Source organism: Ranitomeya variabilis, chromosome 4, assembly GCF_051348905.1.
Source record: "Ranitomeya variabilis isolate aRanVar5 chromosome 4, aRanVar5.hap1, whole genome shotgun sequence".
Taxonomy (NCBI): Eukaryota; Metazoa; Chordata; class Amphibia; order Anura; family Dendrobatidae; genus Ranitomeya; species Ranitomeya variabilis.
Window position 1 is genome coordinate 413550670 of NC_135235.1, and position 19974 is coordinate 413570643.

Genomic DNA, 19974 nt, shown 5'->3' on the forward strand with positions numbered 1-19974 from the left:
ATCTTTTAATCCCAGGGGGTAGGTGGATCTTCCAGGTTGTAAGTTCTATAGAAAAGGGCTTACCTAAAGTTATTTGAACAGTTTTGGGTGGAGGAGAATGTTGTGATCTAAAGGCAAAATGGTGATCACATGATTGTGATATGGCCAGACTACACAATTGATAATGCAGCAACAGCCGTTGACTGAGATGAATCTGTGACTTCTCTGCATTAAGTGGTTACTACTCACCTGGGTAATCATATGTAGGAATCTCCTCTTTACACTGTTCATCACCCCTCATATTTGTCTCTGTAGTAATAATATGGGTCAGATCTTCACCCTGAAACAAATATTGTTAAAGTCACAGTCAGACAGAAAAGTCACATCTCTATTGGTGGATAAAACAAGACTGAACACAAGACCTTCACACCCGTCTAAACATCATAGTGGAGATCTCATGACACCTTCTCTCCATCTACCTGAGAAACATTGGAATCTTCTCGTTTATAATCCTGTGGAAGAGGATGGGGACATCTCTCTGGTGTTGTCCTCTTACTGCATAGATCTGGAGGAAACAAATACAGGAACTAAATTCATTCTTTACATACAGATAATTATAGTCAATGTGTATTTAGTACGGTCAATTACCTGGTGATGTGAGGGGCTGGGGAATCTCCATCATGACGTCCTTGTACAGATCTTTGTGTCCTGCTAAATACTCCCACTCCTCCATAGAGAAATAGACTGCGATATCCTGATACCTTATAGGAACCTGACAGATACAATGATATCATCATGCCCCAGATCACTTCATAGCATTACTCCATAATGTCCCAGCAGTGTCACCTCTCCAGTTAGCAGCTCAATCATCTTGAAGATGAGTTCGAGGGTCTTCTGGTCATTGATGTCCTCAGGTATCAGGGGGTGAGGTGGAGGCCCTGTGACTGGGCTCAGGGGTCTTCCCCATCCCTCAGATACAGGGTCCTGACAGCGCTCGCTAGAGGTCTTCTTCACTATTATGTATTCCTGATTATGGAGAGACTCATTAATAAATCTCACTACAGACATTTTTAGAGTCCTCACCTCTCCAGTTTTGTCCAAATGTTATTCCCAAAGATAAGGATGATGTAATGTGACGACATCAGAAGCTCTCACCTCTCCAGTAAGTTGGAAGATGATCTCTAGGGTGAGGTGTAATATCTTCTCCGCCATCTTGTCTCTGTCCATATCCATCTTTGATGGGTAAATCAGGAAAATTCTCTTATATAGAATATCTTCACTGAGAGGATCCAATATTGTAGAGCTGAATGAGAAGAAGATGATCCGATGGAACATCATAAAAATTCTGTGTAATAATACATGCAAATTGCCTCTTCCTGTTGGAAGTAGCGATCCTACAAGTTATAATCAACCCTTTAAGGAGTCTTGCAATATGACTTAGAATAAAAGCCAAATCAGAATCTTAATTTGCAGACACAGTGTTTTGGGTTATTGACCCTCGTCAGTGCAAATTATGAGATCTGATTTGGCTAGGTGAGAGGCTCTGGAGTGTGGTCTAAGGGGTAAGGCTTCTCCTTGTGGAGAGTGACATACCAGCTCTGGCTTGTCAAGGTAAGGAAGCTTATTCGCCGTGCAATGCTCCTCTGGGAAATTTTATATGCAAATTGCCTCTTCAGAGACAAAAAGGACTTGAACTCTATATAGCGCCACCTTTTGGAAGTAGCGATCTTTCAAGTCACAATTAACCCTTTAATGATTCTTGCAATATGACTTAGGATAAATGTCAAATCAGAATCTCAATTTGCAGACACGGTGTTTCGGGCTATTGGCCCTTCTCAGTGCAAAGTATGAGATCTGATTTGGCTACGTGAGAGGCTCTGGACTGGTGTCTAAGGGGTAATTGGCTACTGGAGATAATAAGGTGAAACATATGAGATTTATTATTTTATAGTATTTAGTTTTCTTCTTTATATCTAGTATACACTCCTCAAAAAAATAAGGGACCACTGGAATACGACATCCTAGATATCAATGAATGAAATATTCCAGTTACAAATCTTATTCATTGCATAGTGTAATGTGTTGAGAACACTAAAACATAAAAATTATCAATTTAAATCAAAATTAATATCCCATTGAGTTCTGGATTTGGAATGATACTCAAAATCAATGTAGAAAATCAAATTACAGGTTGATGCAACTTCAGTGGAAATTCCTCAAGACAAGGAAATGATGCTCAGTAGTATGTGCGGCCTACACATGCCTTTATGACCTCTCTACAATACCTGGGCATGCTCCTGATGAGGTGGCAGATCTTCTCCTGAGGGATCTCCTCCCAGACCTGGATTAAAGCATCCATCAACTCCTAGACAGTCTGTGGTGCAACGTGGCATTGGTGGATGGAACGGAACGGAACATGAGGTTTGAGATGTGCTCGATTGGATTAAGGTCTAGAGAATGGGCAGGCCAGTCCGTAGCATCAATGCCTTCATTATGCAGGAACTGCTGACACACTTCAGCCACATGGGGCCTAACAATGTCATGCATCATAAGGAACTCAGGGCTCACTGCACATGCATATGATCTTATAATGGGTCTGAGGATCCCATCCCTATACCTAATGAAAGTCAGGGTACCTCAGGCTAGAACATGGAGGGCTGTGCAGCCCTCCAAAGAAATGCCTTCCTACACCATTACTGACCCACTGCCAAACTGGTCATGCTGTGGATTTTGCAGGCAGCAGAATGTTCTCCACGGTGTCTCCAGACTCTGTCACATGTAATCAGTGTGAACCTGCTCTCATCCATAAAGAGCACAGGGCACCAATGTCAAATCTGCCAATCTTACATTTCAGTAGCCAATTCGCCTTGCACGGTGTTGGTCTGTAAGTACGACACCCACTTGCGGACATCGGGCCCTCATACCACCATCATGGAGTCTTTTTGACAGTTTAAGCAGACACATGGATGTTAGTGGTATACTGGAGGTCATTTTGTAGGGCTCTGGCACTGCTCCTTCTGTTCTTACTTGAACAAAGGAGGAGATAGCGATTCTGCTGCTGGGTTTTTGCCTTCTTACAGCCCCCTCCACATCTCCTAATGTACTGTCCTGTCTCCTGGTATCTGATCCATACTCTGAGAATTGTGGCAAGAAAGGTAGTTTTGTCTGTCAGAACAATATCCATTGATGTGCCATCCTGGATGAGCTGGAATACCTGAGCAACTTATGTGGGTTGCACTGTAAACACCACCTCATGCTACAGTACCTCTAGGGGTCAATGACACAATGCAAAAGTGACCAAAACAACAGCCAAAAGGGATGAGAACAGAGAAATTGTCTGTAGACATCCCCTGCAGGTCTTCTCTTTTATAGAGGTTGTCTTCCTGATTTCCTATCATTTCTACTCTTGTGACCAAGAGTTTGGACACACCTTCTCATTTAAAGATTTTTCTGTATTTTCATGACCATGACCATGACCATGAAAATTGTACATTCACACTGAAGGCAAAACTATGAATTAACACATGTGGAATTATATACTTAAAGGGCCACTGTCACCCCCTCCAGCCATTATAAACTAAAAGAGCCACCTTGTGCAGCAGTAATGCTGCATTCTAACAAGGCGGCTCTTTTAGTTTTTGGTGTGAGTATTCCCAAAATAAAGCGTTTTGAAACTTAGCCAAATTACCTGTCTCTAGCCAGGGAGGCGGGTCCTCACTCACTCTAGCCAGGGAGGACCCGCCTCCCTGGCTAGAGACAGGTAATTTGGCTAAGTTTCAAAAAGCTTTATTTTGGGAATACTTGCACCAAAAACTAAAAGAGCCACCTTGTTAGACTGCAGCATTACTGCTGCACAAGGTGGCTCTTTTAGTTTATAACGGCTGGAGGGGGTGACAGTGGCCCTTTAACAAAAAAGTGTGAAACAACTGAAATTATGTCTTATATTCTAGGTTCTTCAAAGTAGCCACCTTTTGCTGTGATGACTGCTTTGCACACTCTTGGCATTCTCTTCTCAGTCCAGATGGTATGGAAATGAATGAGGGAGACAGGGAGCCCAAAGTCCAAAAATAAACTTTTTTCTTTACTTCAGAAGAACACGATGAGAAGTACCGTATATACTCGAGTATAAGCTGACCCGAGTATAAGCCGGGGCACCTACTTTTGGGTAAGCTGGGTAAGCTTATTGACTAGAGTATAAGCCGGGTATGCATTGTCCCCTTATCCCTATCGAAGTATGAATGGTTCCCCCGTCCATGTCATTGTACACATGGCTCCCCAGTCTCTGTCATTGTACGACTGGCTCCCCAGTCCCTGTCATTGTATGCATGGCTCCCCAGTCCCTGTCATTGTATGCATGGCTCCCCAGTCCCTGTCATTGTATGCATGGCTCCCCAGTCCCTGTCCTGGTGTGCATGGTTCCCCAGTCCCTGTCCTAGTGTGCATGGCTCCCCAGTCCCGGTGTGCATGGCACCCCAGTCCCTGTCCTGGTGTGCATGGGTCCCCAGTCCTTGTCCTGGTGTGCATGACTTCCCAGTCCCTGTCCTAGTGTGCATAGCGCCTTATCCCTATGTATGATTCCTGTTAAAAAAAAAAAATCCTATATACCTGCCTGCGCTCCCTTGGTGGCACTGCATCTTGTTCCGCCTTCCAGCAGCTCTACCTGCCGAGCGATCACGTGGCTCCGCTTATTAAGGTAATGAATATGCGCGCCACGCCTATTGGAGTGGAGAGGCGTACATATTCATTACTTTAATGAGGGGTGCAACATAATCGCTTGGCAGGAAGAGCTGTGGCACCAAGGGCACCGGTAGGTGAGTATGATGAATGCTGGAAGCTGGGGGCTGCAGCTGGCACTGCGCGCTATTACAGCAGCGGCACAGGCTTTAGCCACAGCCACCGGCCTCTGTGACCCACTGCTCCCCCTCCCCCGCTGGCTTTCTGGGACTGTGACTCATGTATAAGCTGAGGGGGACATTTTCAGCACAAAAAAACGTGCTGAAGAACTCGGCTTATACACGAGTATATACATCAGGCACAACACTTTATGAATGCTTCTTCTGCATTATGCAGAGTCAGGAACTTTCCAGTTAGATGTGGTAGTACATAACTTTTTTAACAAGCTACAACAGTCCAGCAAACCATTATGGGAAGTCCCATTATCCCTGTGGGGACCATACGGATTGAGATGTGTCGCTTCGCCCCTCAGAACTACTCTCAGCTCCCAGTTGATCTGTGAGGACCTCACTGGCTGAGGTGCATCGGTAAGACTCCGTACTAGTGCTCTCAAAGTACATTCAATGAGCGCCACACACTCCATGCTGTAGCACTGCAGCTTTAGCTCGTGTGCCCGTTTGGAGACTGAGCCTGAGCTAAGGACCTCGCATTGGTCTTTGTCTCTGCTATGCGCTCTTCCTGGAATCCGGATTTCCACTGCCATTATATCTTTGCTTTCTTTCAGAACATACTATTTAATGTCTCCCTTCTGGCACACAACACCATATCAATTCTGGTCAGCAACCAGATAGACCAAAGGTCTATATTTCTCACTTATCCCTATCTGACTCATCAGGAAATTGTTCTCTTTTGTGCTCATGTAGCTCAGAATGAGGGCTTCCTCACAGTACGATGCCCCCCTACAGTGCCTCTGTGCCCACAAATCGTGATATTTCAAATTCAAAAACACATACACAGCACAACCAACCCAGTTCCAGAGGTGCGCTGCTCCGGTCTGTGCGCTGTGAGTACCGAGGCTCCATACTACAGGTATGGTGTAGGGACGTCATTTTACCTACAGTGCACGGAGTCTCAGACTCACAGGCAAAGGCTGAATGGTGGATCAGGAGCTTTTGACTCCCTCATTCACTATTCTATTCAATGGTATCACCGTCATGGGAATGTGGATAGAGCTGAAATTGTGATGATGGGGAGGAGAGTGCCCCGTGACGAGTCGCCCCGAACCCTCTCAATTATACAGGCCGCGTTGGCTTTCACTATGGATGATACGCCCCTGACTTTTCAACTATGGTGTGAAAAATATCTCATAGGACCTGAACTTATTACCGCCTCACACAGTGGTGAAAAATAAGCCTTACATTTTATTCTGCCTCCTGTGGCGACGTTTCGGTCCGAAGACCTTTTTCAAGCACAGTACAGAGCATTTTAACCACCATTATATACAACAAATACAAACCACCAATTAACTTAGTACCAATAGGATACACACACAATAATGAATACATTCCCATCAAAACCCAAAAGACAAAAGATAAAAACAGTCCCACTTGAGATACTGGTGAACCAGTATCTGCCTGTTTTTATTATACTGATGAGGATGCCATAAGAATTATGTCGGACATTGGATCTGACAATTCCTGTTTGAGTCAACCATGCATTAATGTACTTAAGATCATATAAAAAAATGCGTGTAACGAACAAACTTTATAATAATCTTTATTAGAATAAAAACATACAAAATCTAAAAATAGCAGCCACAAAAGGTGTTAGATTGGTAAGTCAAACAAAACTGGGTGGCACCATCACTGAGCAGATGGTTTAGCAAGACTCAATAGAAGACACATAATCTAAGGTGTTGCTATCACTATTGTAATCCAAAATGGAACTGAAAGGGTCACTCACAATATACACTAGTACCAGTAAGTTAGTTAAGCCATAGTGGCATACCAGAGTAACCCCTATTTATAAGCCTAGATAAACATAGATGACAGCAGCATAAGCTCACTGCATATACAGCAAGAGAACCAAATAAAAAGAGATAATAGATAGAAAATATGTAAGTAGCGTAGAACACGTGCCGCCCACTAGTAAATGGACGCCATCATTTTATTCTAATTCTCTAGCTCTATGTATACTTTTGGTGTCCATTAAATAAGAGGTAACCTTTTTGATTTTCATTAATGTACTTAAGATGAGATGGGAAAATGAGAGGAAGAAGCTTATCCCGCTGGAATTGCATGCTGGGACACTTGTGGAGTACTTTAAGGCTAAAAGGATCCCTTGTGGATTGAGGCCGAATAACACTCAATTCTGTGCAAAATTCGAGGCTATTTGAAATAAATATGTCTTTGACATTATGTTGCTGAATATAGAGTTTCTAAAGAAAGAAATGGAAGCTCTTAAATTGAAACAGGGTGAGACAAAGATTTTACTCACGTCTGTTGCCTCGGAAGAGGAGCTGGGCACTATTGACTCCAGAATTGAAGAAAATAATATAGAACTGAACTTGAGCACACTAAAAGATCCAAGTGGTTCAGGGATTTGGATGATTATAATAACGGCAGTGTATATGGTTGGCAGTTTAGAAATTCCATGGCTATGACTGGCATGCCAGGACCGAGTCGTTCTAGAAGCAATCCCAGGAGGCCAAGGAAACCTCAAAAACGTATGGCGGCGCAATCCATATTTGGCTTTACGGGTGGCGAGTCAGATTCCACGGATGATAGTGGTATGATGAATGCTGGTGCCTCCTGTTTTTTAGTCAAGGATCAGGGGGCCATGCCCCGAAAAAAACGGAAGGACCACAGGGGTGGCAGAAAACATAGAAAGAGGAAATCAGGGCCTGGTGACGAGGTCCAAGGTGAAGAAGAAGTGAAGGTGACGCCATCTCTAGTGGTAAATATCTCTTCCTTGCCTCTTTCGGATGTTCAAATACGGGTGTTTTCTAGGGGGGTTGTCTTTTTGTCCTTCCAGTAATGTCAATAGGTTTAATCTTGATAATGATCTGTTCTCTCTGTTTAGACGATTGCGATTAACACTATTTTTTTCAGGTAAAGAAAAATCTAGGATTATGAATTCACAGGATAATCTCTAAAGGTACCTTCACACGAAACAACTTTGTAACGATATCGCTAGCGATCCGTGACGTTGCAGCGTCCTGGCTAGCGATATCGTTTAGTTTGACACGCAGCAGCGATCAGGATCCTGCTGTGATGTCGCTGGTCGCTGAATAAAGTTCAGAACTTTATTTGGTCGTCCGATCGCCGTGTATCGTTGTGTTTGACAGCAAAAGCAACGATACCAGCGATATTTTACACTGGTAACCAGGGTAAACATCGGGTTACTAAGCGCAGGGCCGCGCTTAGTAACCCGATGTTTACCCTGGTTACCAGTGTAAAATGTAAAAAAAACAAACAGTACATACTCACCATCTGATGTCCGTCAGGTCCCTTGCCATCTGCTTCCCACACTGACTGAGCGCCGTAAAGTGAAAGTGAAAGTACAGCACAGCGGTGACGTCACCGCTGTGCTCTGCTCTCACTGTACGGCGGCGCTCAGCCAGAGCAAGAAGCAGACGGCAAGGGACCTGACGGACATCAGATGGTGAGTATGTACTGTTTGTTTTTTTTTACTTTTACGATGGTAACCAGGGTAAACATCGGGTTACTAAGCGCGGCCCTGCGCTTAGTAACCCGATGTTTACCCTGGTTACCTGGGGACCTCGGCATCGTTGGTCGCTGGAGAGCTGTCTGTGTGACAGCTCTCCAGCGATCAAACAGCGACGCTGCAGCGATCGGCATCGTTGTCGCTATCGCTGCAGCGTCGTTTCGTGTGAAGGTACCTTAAGTACATTAGGTCTTTATGACAAGAGTGACTTGTCATTTGTTTCCAAATTTGTGAAGGCTGACTATAGCAGCATCAATAGTAAAAAGATCTAATGTTAAAAATAGTAAAAAAAAATAAAAAATCGTTATATACTCACCATCTGTCAGCCCCCGAATCCAAACCAGGCCTTTCCGGCTCCTCGCGACGCTCCGGTGACCTTTGCCTCAGTGTCTCCATCAATCTGCCCTAGTGTGTCCTCCAGCACTGCCCCCAGTGTGTCCTCCAGCAATCTGCCCCAGTGTCTCCATCAATCTGCCCCAGTGTGTCCTCCAGCATTGCCCCAGTGTGTCCAGCAGTCTGCCCCAGTGTCTCCAGCAATCTGCCCCAGTGTCTCCAGCAATCTGCCCCAGTGTCTCCAGCATTGCCCCAGTGTCTCCAGCAATCATCTGCCCCAGTGTGTCCTCCAGCATTGCCCCCAGTATGTCCAGCAATCTGCCCCAGTGTCTCCAGCAATCTGCCCCAGTGTGTCCTCCAGCATTGCCCCAGTGTGTCCAGCAATCTGCCCCAGTGTCTCCAGCATTGCCCCCAGTGTGTCCAGCAATCTGCCCCAGTGTCTCCAGCATTGCCCCAGTGTGTCCTCCAGCATTGCCCCCAGTGTGCCCAGCAATATGCCCCAGTGTCTCCAGCATTGCCCCAGTGTCTCCATCAATATGCCCCAGTGTATCCATCAATCTGCCCCAGTGTGTCCTCCAGCATTGCCCCCAGTGTGTCCTCCAGCAATCTGCCCCAGTGTCTCCAGCACTGCCCCAGTGTCTCCATCAATCTGCCCCAGTGTGTCCTCCAGCATTGCCCCAGTGTGTCCAGCAATCTGCCCCCGTGTGTCCAGCAATCTACCCCAGTGTCTCCAGCATTGCCCCAGTGTCTCCAGCAATCTGCCCCAGTGTCTCCAGCATTGCCCCAGTGTCTCCAGCATTGCCCCAGTGTCTCCAGCAATCTGCCCCAGTGTCTCCAGCATTGCCCCCAGTGTGTTCAACATTGCCCCAGTGTGTCCTCCAGCATTGCCTCCAGTGTGTCCAGCAATCTGCCCCAGTGTGTCCAGCATTGCCCGTGTCTCCAGCATTGCCCCAGTGTCTCCAGCATTGCCCCAGTGTCTCCAGCATTGCCCCCAGTGTGTCCAGCAATCTGCCCCAGTGTCTCCAGCATTGCCCCATTGTCTCCAGCATTGCCCCAGTGTGTCCACCGTTAGCTTATCAAAAAACAAAACAAACAAAAAAAACAAACAGTCTCCTCACCTGACCAGCGCTCCAGGCGGCGAGCTCCCTCCAGCAGCGCACACTCGCCGGCGACTGACAATGACGTCAGACGCCGGTGACGTGTGCGCTGCGGCCGACTTCATCTGCCAGCCTCCAATTGGCTGGCAGCTGTTGTTAACTATTGACGTGCGGGCGCGCGCCCGCACGTCAATAGGAAACCGCCGCAGCACCGGAAGGGGCCCGGTGAGCAGATGAGAAGGGGCCCGATGCGGGCCCCCTCTCTCTGCCCACCGGGCCCGGGGGCACATAAATGCCGGCGGGCATTCACAGTCACACTCGGGCGGATTATCAGAGGGTCAATCTGTGCGGTAGCCCAGTGCCCCCCCACACCACTGGGCCCTGGTCTACTGCCCATATTGACCCTCTGATAATCCGCCCCTGTATGCAATAAAAACTGGACTAACAATATATGTATACTTAAAACTAGGAATATTACAAGCGGAATGACTTGTTATGGATGTATATAAACAGAAGTAAACAATGATGATGCTGAATAATTGATCGTCACTACCTTACCCTATCCTGTACCTAAACAAAGCTGATACTGCCTAGCAGCGGAGGTTGGCACTCTAAGGAACGCATGGTATGCATGGCCTCCTCATTCCTACCCTGGTATGCATTGACTCCTCATCCCCATCCTGTTATCCATGTCCTCCTTATCCCTATCCTGGTATGCCTGCCATCCCCTCATCCCTATACTGGTATGTATGACCCCCTCATCCATATAGTGGTATGCATGGCCTCCTCATCCCTATCCTGGTATGCATGACCCCTCATCCCTAACCTGGTAGGCATGGTCCCCTCATCCCTATCCAGGTATGCATGGTCTTCTCATCCCTATCCTGGTATCCATGGCCCCCTCATCCCTATCCTGGTATGCATGGCCCCCTCATCCCTATCCTGGTATGCATGGCCCCCTCATCCCTATCCTGGTATGCATGGCCCCCTCATCCCTATCCTGGTATGCATGGCCCCCTCATCCCTATCCTGGTATGCATGGCCTCCTCATCCATATCTTGGTATGCATGGCCCTCTCATCCCTATACTGGTATGCATGGCCCCCTCATCCCTATTCTGATATTCATAGTTTCCTCATCCCTATCCTGGTATGCATGGCAGCCTCATCCCTATCCTGGTATGCGTGGTTTCCTTATCTTCATCCTGGTATGCATGGCCTTCTCATCATTAAACTTGTATGCATGGCCCCCTCATCCTTATCATGGTATCGATGCCCCTCTCATCCCTGTACTGGTATGCATGGCCTCCTTTTCACTATCCTGGTAATCATGGCCCCCTCATCCCTATCCTGGTATGCATGGCCTCCTCATCCCTATCCTGGTATGCATGGCCTCCTTATCCCAATTCTGGTATGCATGGCCTCCTCATCCCTATCCAGGCATGTATGGCCTTCTCATCCCTATCCAGGTATGCATGGCCTTCTCATCCCTATCCTGATATGCATGGCCTCCTCATCCCTATCCTGGTATGCATGGCCTTCTCATCCCTATCCCGGTATGCATGGCCACCCTAATCCATATACTGGTATGCCTAGCCCCCTCATCCCTATTCTGGTATTAGTCCAGTCAAAATACGAAAAAAAATACTTAACCCTGAACAAATTCCAAGAAAGCGTTTTATAGTTTTTTTTTGTAGTATTACATGTAGGGAAAAACATACTAAAAGTTTACCAAGATAGGGTTACCACAAAGGGTCCAAATGTGACGTCAAAGAATATGGCCGCCAAAGCTGTAAAATGTTAAATGCGACTCGCCTTTCAGTGTCTATCATATTTCTTTTACAATTACTACTATTATTATATTTATTATTTAACGATTTATTTATCTTCTTTTACAAAGCTGAGAATGATGGAAAGTCAAGAAACTTGCCCGTTATGCAGCCATGAAGTAGAAGATGACTGAGAAAGAGTGGTGATTGGTGGGAAAGGAGCTGAAGGGATCAATAAAGCCAGTATTGAGAGGGGCGTTAGCACTGTGGTAGCTGCTGGAGCAGTGGTGCACAAGAGATGTGGTATGAACTACATAAACAAGAAGCAAATAGACTTGCATAAGAAAGCTACTTCCGTTCATCGTTCACCTGCCAAGAGAGGTACACGGGTGTCTACTGGATCCTATGATAGCACGACGCAGTGTTTGTTCTGTGGACATGAAGTGGTGAAGACAAGATCTAGCAGTGATTTCGATGACTATAGTTTTGTTAAAACGGATGGATTTGTAAGGTCCATCATGTCACATTGCAAACAGCATAATGATGACTGGGCAATCACCATTCAAGGGAGAATCGCGTACTTTGGGAAGGACTTACATGCTGCAGACTGTCTGTATCATCGTTCATGTGACATTAACTTTTGGACAAATTACGGAATTCCTATGCGTCATGGTTGTGGATCTACTACAAAGAAACCGCGGAAGGTAGGGAGGCTGATGAACATGGACCAAGAGCAAGCGTTCTTGAGAATGTGTGCATTTCTCGAGGACAACGATGAAGAGCAACTGACTGTCACAGATCTTGCAAAGAAAATGACGGAGTATCTTGTCGAAGGAGACAGTGCTGCCTATAGTAATAAATGGCTGAGGTATAGGCCGGAGGAGAGGTATGGCGATTCGCTATTCATAGCAGAGTGTGAAGGGTTGCCTAACATTGTAACGTTCCGTGAAAAGACCAGAAAAATCCTGAGGGACTATTTCTGTAGTCAGGAAACGGATGAAGAAGCACAGAAGAGAGACATCAGAGACTGCGGCCAACTAATCAAGAGCGATATCAAGTCTAAGATCCCATCTTCAACCGATGAATATCCAAAGACTTCTTCGCTTGAATGTCAGCCTGCCTTAGATTATCTCCCCCTGAGTTTGCTTTGCTTGCTTGAAACCCTCTTCGTTGGAAAGGACATTCACAGGAAAGTCGCAAGCATTGGACAATCAGTTGTTCAGGCTGTACATCCCAGGGCTGTAGTAGCTCCATTGCTGCTTTGGTTTGCAGTCCAGCTCCATCATCATCATTTCAGGTCTCGATTTCTTGTAGACAGTCTCTCAGCCATGGGATATTGTTCATCATATTCAGCAGTTCAGCGATTCGAGGAAAACGCTGCCGCTTCTGTTGGCCAGGATGTACTCAGTGGTACCATAGACTAGATACGGCACTGCTGTTCGCTGTGGACAACGTCGATCATAATATCATCAAGTTAGATGGAAAGGGGACTTTCCACGGCATGGGGATGGTAGCTACTGTGACTCCAGGAAGGAAGGTCAGTCGCACTGTTCTCAGACGGAAGACTGCGGACTTGGAGATGAACAAAGCAGAGTTGATGTAAGGGAATACCGTTTCGCAAAACACACTCGCCGAAACATAAAATTCAAGCACTTGCCATTTCTCGACGCCATTGACCATCGTGTTGATGTATTGTGGGAGATGTCTTTACGCTTCAAACAGCCTGCACCGAGCTGGAATGGAATGATGCACATGCTACATAATGACTGTGATCATCCGGGGTCGTCTTCGGTAATCTTCCTGCCCATCATTGACATGTATTCCGGAGACAAGTCATGCATCTTCTCTACTCTTGAGTATCTGTGCAACCTTGCTGATAAACACCGATCCGCTGCAGTTGTTACATTCGATCAGCCACTCTACTGGAAAGCGTCAGAAATCAAACATGAGGTGCCTGAAGACAGCCCTTTCAAGATGTTGTCCTGATGCTCGGGAGCTTCCACACATTGATAAATCTTATGGGTGCCATAGGAACGTTGATGAATGGGAGTGGAATCAAAGAGATCTTGGGAACAATTTACGGTGACAATGCTGTGCAACACATCATGACTGGAAAGGCAGTTCAGCGTGCAGTTCGTGGCCATCTCCTCCTTGATCAGTGTCTTAATCAGCAAGTTGCAGACAAACTACTTTGCGACCATCCTGGTTTTGCAGGCCTGTTGCAAGAACTTGAGCAGTTGTTTGCTCGGACACTGACAGGGGAGAGTGACTTTAATTCGGTCATCACTTCTACCTTAGTGAAATTTTCCACCTCTTGTCCACCAAAAGAAATGGATTATCCTGTCACTCTCGCACCAGTAAACTATGGCTGAATTACCAACAGATGTTTGGAATTGAAATGGAGCTTATCGAGGCCGATCGTACAGGATCCTGGCTGATGCACCTTCATGCTGTAGCCGAACATTTGCCCATTCTTGCAGCTGCTGGGCATGGGAACTATGTGAAGGCCGCCTACCTTTACCTCCAGTCTATGACCACTCTGGAAGATGATATGCCATCAGTCTTCCATAGATTTATGAATGGCTTGCATGTTGTAAGGCGGACTGATCAGTACTGGGCAGGCCTGGTTTGTGACCTAGTCATCGAGCTAGCTCTGATGCGCTCCCTAAAAACTGCAGGAGGACTCACCAGAGGAAGTGGAATGTTCGAACATCAGAGGGCCTTGTGGACTCTGTGCCAGTGTCCTCTTCCTACAGTGATGCAATGCAGGGTTTCAATCGCCAGAGCTTTGTCACCAGTGAACAACACAAGGAGGCAAGAACGTCAAGGACGAGAAGAGATCGTGAAGACCTGGAGAAAATTGCAGATAAACTCAAGACCTTTTCACCTTTCTCTGATGAAGTGTCTCTTCGCAACATTATCACTGGTGTCAGTGCAAATAAGGATGAGAATGTCCATAACCTGTTCCCCATTGGCAGAGAAATAGTGGCAACAATGGAGGGTCAATCACTGTTTTCAGTTAAGTACAAGCGGTCAATGAAAGACCCTGGCATCCAGTGAGGCTATTGACGTTGCTAAGGACAAAACAATAGACCCCGCTATAGACCCCCCGGATACTTCAACCGTGCCAGAAACACTTCTGAAAATAATTCACTGCATTTGTTCTCATGGTTGTAGTACACTTCGGTGCACTTGCAAAAGACATGGACTTACCTGTTCACGGGTATGCGGACCATGTCAAGAAGGGCATTGTGACAATGAGTGAGGAAGCAGTGTCTGATGCTGAAAATAGTGACTATTGACTTATTCAGTGATGAAGTAGGTCTTAAAATGCACTGTGTATTAATTCTATAATTTCTAGAAATGTACATACCGTATATGTCATGACGTCATTGATGACGTCATGACCTCGCCTGTCCATGTAGTTAGTATAAAACTTTGTATAAAAATTGTTATATGAAAATATATTATACAAAATGCAAACTCTTCGGAAACCTAAAGCTACAGCTTTGAAATAGGGAAATATTCGTTATTTTTAGTGCGATGGCTGTCATCGTATTATGACGTCATAGTTAGGACCTTTGTGGTGATCAATTTTTGGAAAACTTTTAATATGTTGTTCCCCACATATAATAGTAATAAAAAAAAATCATAAAACGCTTTCTTGGAATTTGTTCCGGGTCAAACTGTATTTTGACTGGACTATATGCATAGATTCCTCATCCCTTGCCCGGTATGAATGACCCCCTCATCCTTATCAGTGTATGCATGAACCCTCATTCCTATACTGCTATGCACGGTCCCCTCATTCCCAACCCGGTATGCATGGCCTCCTCATCCCTATCCAGGTATGCATGGCCTCCTCATCCCTATCCTGGTATGCATGGTCGCCTCATCCCTATCCTGGTATGCATGGCCGCCTCATCCTTATTATGGTATTCATGCCCCTTTCATTCCTATACTGGTATGCATGGCTTCCTCATCCCTATCCTTGTATGCATGGCCCATAATCCCTATACTGGTATGCGTGGCCTCCTTATCCCTATCCTGGTAATCATGGCACCCTCATCCCCATACTGGTAAGCATGGCCTCCTCATCCCTATCCTGGTATGCATGGCCTCCTCATCCCTATACTGGTATGCATGGCCTCCTCATCCCTATCCTGGTATGCATGGCCTCCTCATCCTTATACTGGTATGCATGGCCTCCTCATCCCTATACTGGTATACATGGCCTTCTCATCCCTATACTGGTATGCATGGCCTTCTCATCCCTATCCTGGTATGCGTGGCCTCCTCATCCCTATCCAGGTATGCGTGGCCTTCTCATCCCTATCCTGGTATGCATGGCCTCCTCATCCCTATCCAGGTATGCATGGCCTTCTCAACCCTATCCTGGTATGCATGGCCTCCTCATCCCTATCCTGGTATGCGTGGCTCCTCATCCCTATCCAGGTATGCATGGCCTTCTCAACCCTATCCTGGTATGCATGGCCTCCTCATCCCTATCCAGGTATGCATGGCCTTCTCAACCCTATCCTGGTATGCATGGCCTCCTCATCCCTATCCAGGTATGCGTGGCCTTCTCATCCCTATTCTGGTATGCATGGCCTCCTCATCCCTATCCAGGTATGCATGGCCTTCTCAACCCTATCCTGGTATGCATGGCCTCCTCATCCCTATCCTGGTATGCGTGGCTCCTCATCCCTATCCAGGTATGCATGGCCTTCTCAACCCTATCCTGGTATGCATGGCCTCCTCATCCCTATCCAGGTATGCATGGCCTTCTCAACCCTATCCTGGTATGCATGGCCTTCTCATTCCTATCCCGGTATGCATGGCCCCCTAATCCCTGTACTGGTATGCATGTCACCCTTAAAGGGAACCTGTCACCCCCCCCCCCCCCAAGTTGTTTCAAACTAAAAGAGCCACCTTGTGCAGCAGTAATGCTGCATTCTGACAAGGTGGCTCTTTTCGTTCTGGGTGCTGTAACTAGAGAAATAATCGGTTTTATAATTTGTCAGAAATACCTGGTCTTCAGTCAAGGAGGCAGGCGTTTCCCCCCTGCTTTAGTCGCCACACAGCTGTCACTGAATCTCAGCCCCGCAATGTGAATAAATCATAACTCACTGCGGGGCTAGGATTCACAGGCAGGGCGGCCGCGCAGGCACAGTCAGCGGGAAAGACGGGCATCACTCACTGCGCCTGCACCGGGCAGGGGAAAAGAGCGCAGGCGCTGGCTATTTTCAAAACAGCAGTGAGGACGAGGCAGCGCCCAGCGCCAAGAAAATGTGAGTGACAGCTGTGTGGCGTCTAAAGCAGGGAGGAAACGTCAGCCTACTTGACTGAAGACCAGGTATTTCTGACAAATTATAAAACTGATTATTTCTCTAGTTACAGCATCCAGAACTAAAAGAGCCACCTTGTCAGAATGCAGCATTACTGCCGCACAAGGTGGCTCTTTTAGTTGGAAACGACTGGGGGGGGGGGGTGACAGGTTCCCTTTAACCCTATCCTGGTATGCATGGTCTCCTCATCCCTATCCTGGTATGCATGGCCTCCTAATCCCTATGCTGGTATGCATGGCACACTCATCGCTATCCAGGTAGGCATGGTCCCCTCATCCCCGAACTGGTATGCATGGTCTTTCCATCCCTATCCTGGTATGCATGCCCCCCTCATCCCTATACTGGTATGCATGACCTCCTCATCTCTATCGAGGTATGCATGGCCCCATCATCCTTATCCTAGTATGCATGGTCTCCTCATCCCTATCCTGGTATCCATGACCCCCTCATCCCTATTCTGGTATGCATAGCCTCCTCATCCCTATCCTGTTATGCATGGCCTCCTCATCCCTATCCTATTATGCATGGCCCCTAATCCCTACACTGCTATGCATGGCCCCCTCATCCCTATCCTGGTATGCATGGTTTCCTCATCCTCACCCGGGTATGCATGGCCTCCTCATCCTTAAACTGGTTTGCATGCCCCCCTCATCCCTATCCTGGTATGCATGGCCCCCTCATCCCTATACCGGTATGCATGGCCTCCTCATCCCCATCCTGGTATGCACGGCCTCCTTATCCATATCCTGGTAATCATTGCCTCCTCATCCCTATCTTGGTATGCATAGCCTCCTCATCCTTATTCTGGTATGCATGGCTTCCTCATCCCTATTCTGGTATGCCTGGCCTCCTCATCCCTATCCTGGTACGCATGGCCTCCTCATCCCTATCCTATTATGCATGGCCTCCTCATCCCTATCCTGGTATGCATGGCCTCCTCATCCCTATCCTATTATGCATGGCCTCCTCATCCCTATCCTGGTATGCATGGCCTCCTCATCCCTATCCTATTATGCATGGCCTCCTCATCCCTATCCTGGTATGCATGGCCTCCTCATCTCTATCCTGGTATGCATGGCCTTCTCATCCCTATCTTTGCATGCATGGCCCCCTCATCCCTATCCTGGTATGCATGGCCTCCTCATTCCTATCGTGGTATGCATGGCCTCCTCATCCCTATCCAGTTATGCATGGCGTTCTCAACCCTATCCAGGTATGCATGGCCTCCTCATCCCTATCCTGGTATGCATGGCCTCCTCATCGCTATCCTGGTATCCATGGCCCCCTCATCCCTATCCTGGTATCCATGGCCCCCTCATCCCTATCCTGGTATCCATGGCCCCCTCATCCCTATCCTGGTATGCATGGCCTTCTCATCCCTGTCCTAGTATGCATGGCCCCCTAATCCCTATACTGCTATGCATGGCCCCCTCATGCCTATCCTAGTATGCATGGCTTTCTCATCCTCACCCTGGTATGCATGGCCTCCTCATCCTTAACCCCTTTACCCCCAAGGGTGGTTTGTATGTTAACCCCTTCACCCCCAAGGGTGGTTTGCACGTTAATGACCGGGCCAATTTTTACAATTCTGACCACTGTCCCTTTATGAGGTTATAACTCTGGAACGCTTCAACGGATCCCGGTGATTCTGACATTGTTTTCTCGTGACATATTGTACTTCATGATAGTGGTAAAATTTCTTTGATATTACCTGCGTTTATTTGCAGAAAAAATGGAAATTTGGCGAAAATTTTGAAAATTTTGCAATTTTCCAACTTTGAATTTTTATGCCCTTAAATCACAGAGATATGTCATGCAAAATACTTAATAAGTAACATTTCCCACATGTCTACTTTACATCAGCACAATTTTGGAACCAAAATTTTTTTTTGTTAGGGAGTTATAAGGGTTAAAAGTTGACCAGCAATTTCTCATTTTTACAACACCATTTTTTTTTAGGGACCACATCTCATTTGAAGTCATTTTGAGGGGTCTATATGATAGAAAATACCCATGTGTGACACCATTCTAAAAACTGCACCCCTCAAGGTGCTCAAAACCATATTCAAGAAGTTTATTAACCCTTCTGGTGCTTCACAGGAATTTTTGGAATGTTTAAATAAAAATGAACATTTAACTTTTTTTCACAAAAAATTTACTTCAGCTCCAATTTGTTTTATTTTACCAAGGGTAACAGGAGAAAGTGGACCCCAAAAGTTGTTGTACAATTTGTCCTGAGTACGCTGATACCCCATATGTGGGGGTAAACCACTGTTTGGGCGCATGACAGAGCTCGGAAGCGAAGGAGCGCCATTTGACTTTTCAATGCAAAATTGACTGGAATTGAGATGGGACGCCATGTTGCGTTTGGGGAGCCCCTGATGTGCCTAAACATTGAAACCCCCCACAAGTGATACCATTTTGGAAAGTAGACCCCCTAAGGAACTTATCTAGATGTGTGGTGAGCACTTTGACCCACCAAGTACTTCACAGAAGTTTATAATGCAGAACCGTAAAAATAAAAAATCATATTTTTTCACAAAAATTATTTTTCGCCCCCAATTTTTTATTTTCCCAAGGGTAAGAGAAGAAATTGGACCCCAACAGTTGTTGTACAATTTGTCCTGAGTACGCTGATACCCCATATGTGGCGATAAACCACTGTTTGGGCGCATGGGAGAGCTCGGAAGGGAAGTAGCACCGTTTGACTTTTCAATGCAAAATTGACAGGAATTGAGATGGGACGCCATGTTGCGTTTGGAGAGCCACTGATGTGCCTAAACATTGAAACCCCCCACAAGTGACACCATTTTGGAAAGTAGACCCCCTAAGGAACTTATCTAGATGTGTTTTGAGCGCTTTGACCCACCAAGGGCTTCACAGAAGTTAATAATGCAGAGCCGTAAAAATAAAACAAAAATTTTTTCCCACAAAAATTATTTTTTTAGCCCCCAGTTTTGTATTTTCCCGAGGGTAGCAGGAGAAATTGGACCCCAAAATCTGTTGTCCAAGTTGTCCTGAGTGCGATGATATACCATATGTGGGGAGAA

The 19974-nt window shown here is 46.4% G+C and overlaps 1 protein-coding gene across 1 annotated transcript in view; it reads right to left on the bottom strand.

Moving 5' to 3' along the window:
- LOC143765025 (uncharacterized) overlaps window positions 1–19974 on the bottom strand; it is a 37345-nt gene that overhangs the window by 3092 nt on the left and 14279 nt on the right. The window contains exons 2-6 of the mRNA XM_077251254.1: window positions 1135–1282; window positions 826–1005; window positions 628–751; window positions 459–544; window positions 229–319 (exon numbers count right to left, since the gene is read on the bottom strand). Of these exons, the coding sequence (XP_077107369.1) occupies window positions 229–319; window positions 459–544; window positions 628–751; window positions 826–1005; window positions 1135–1212 (559 nt within the window). The 5' untranslated portion in view covers window positions 1213–1282. The remainder of the gene's footprint in view (window positions 1–228; window positions 320–458; window positions 545–627; window positions 752–825; window positions 1006–1134; window positions 1283–19974) is intronic.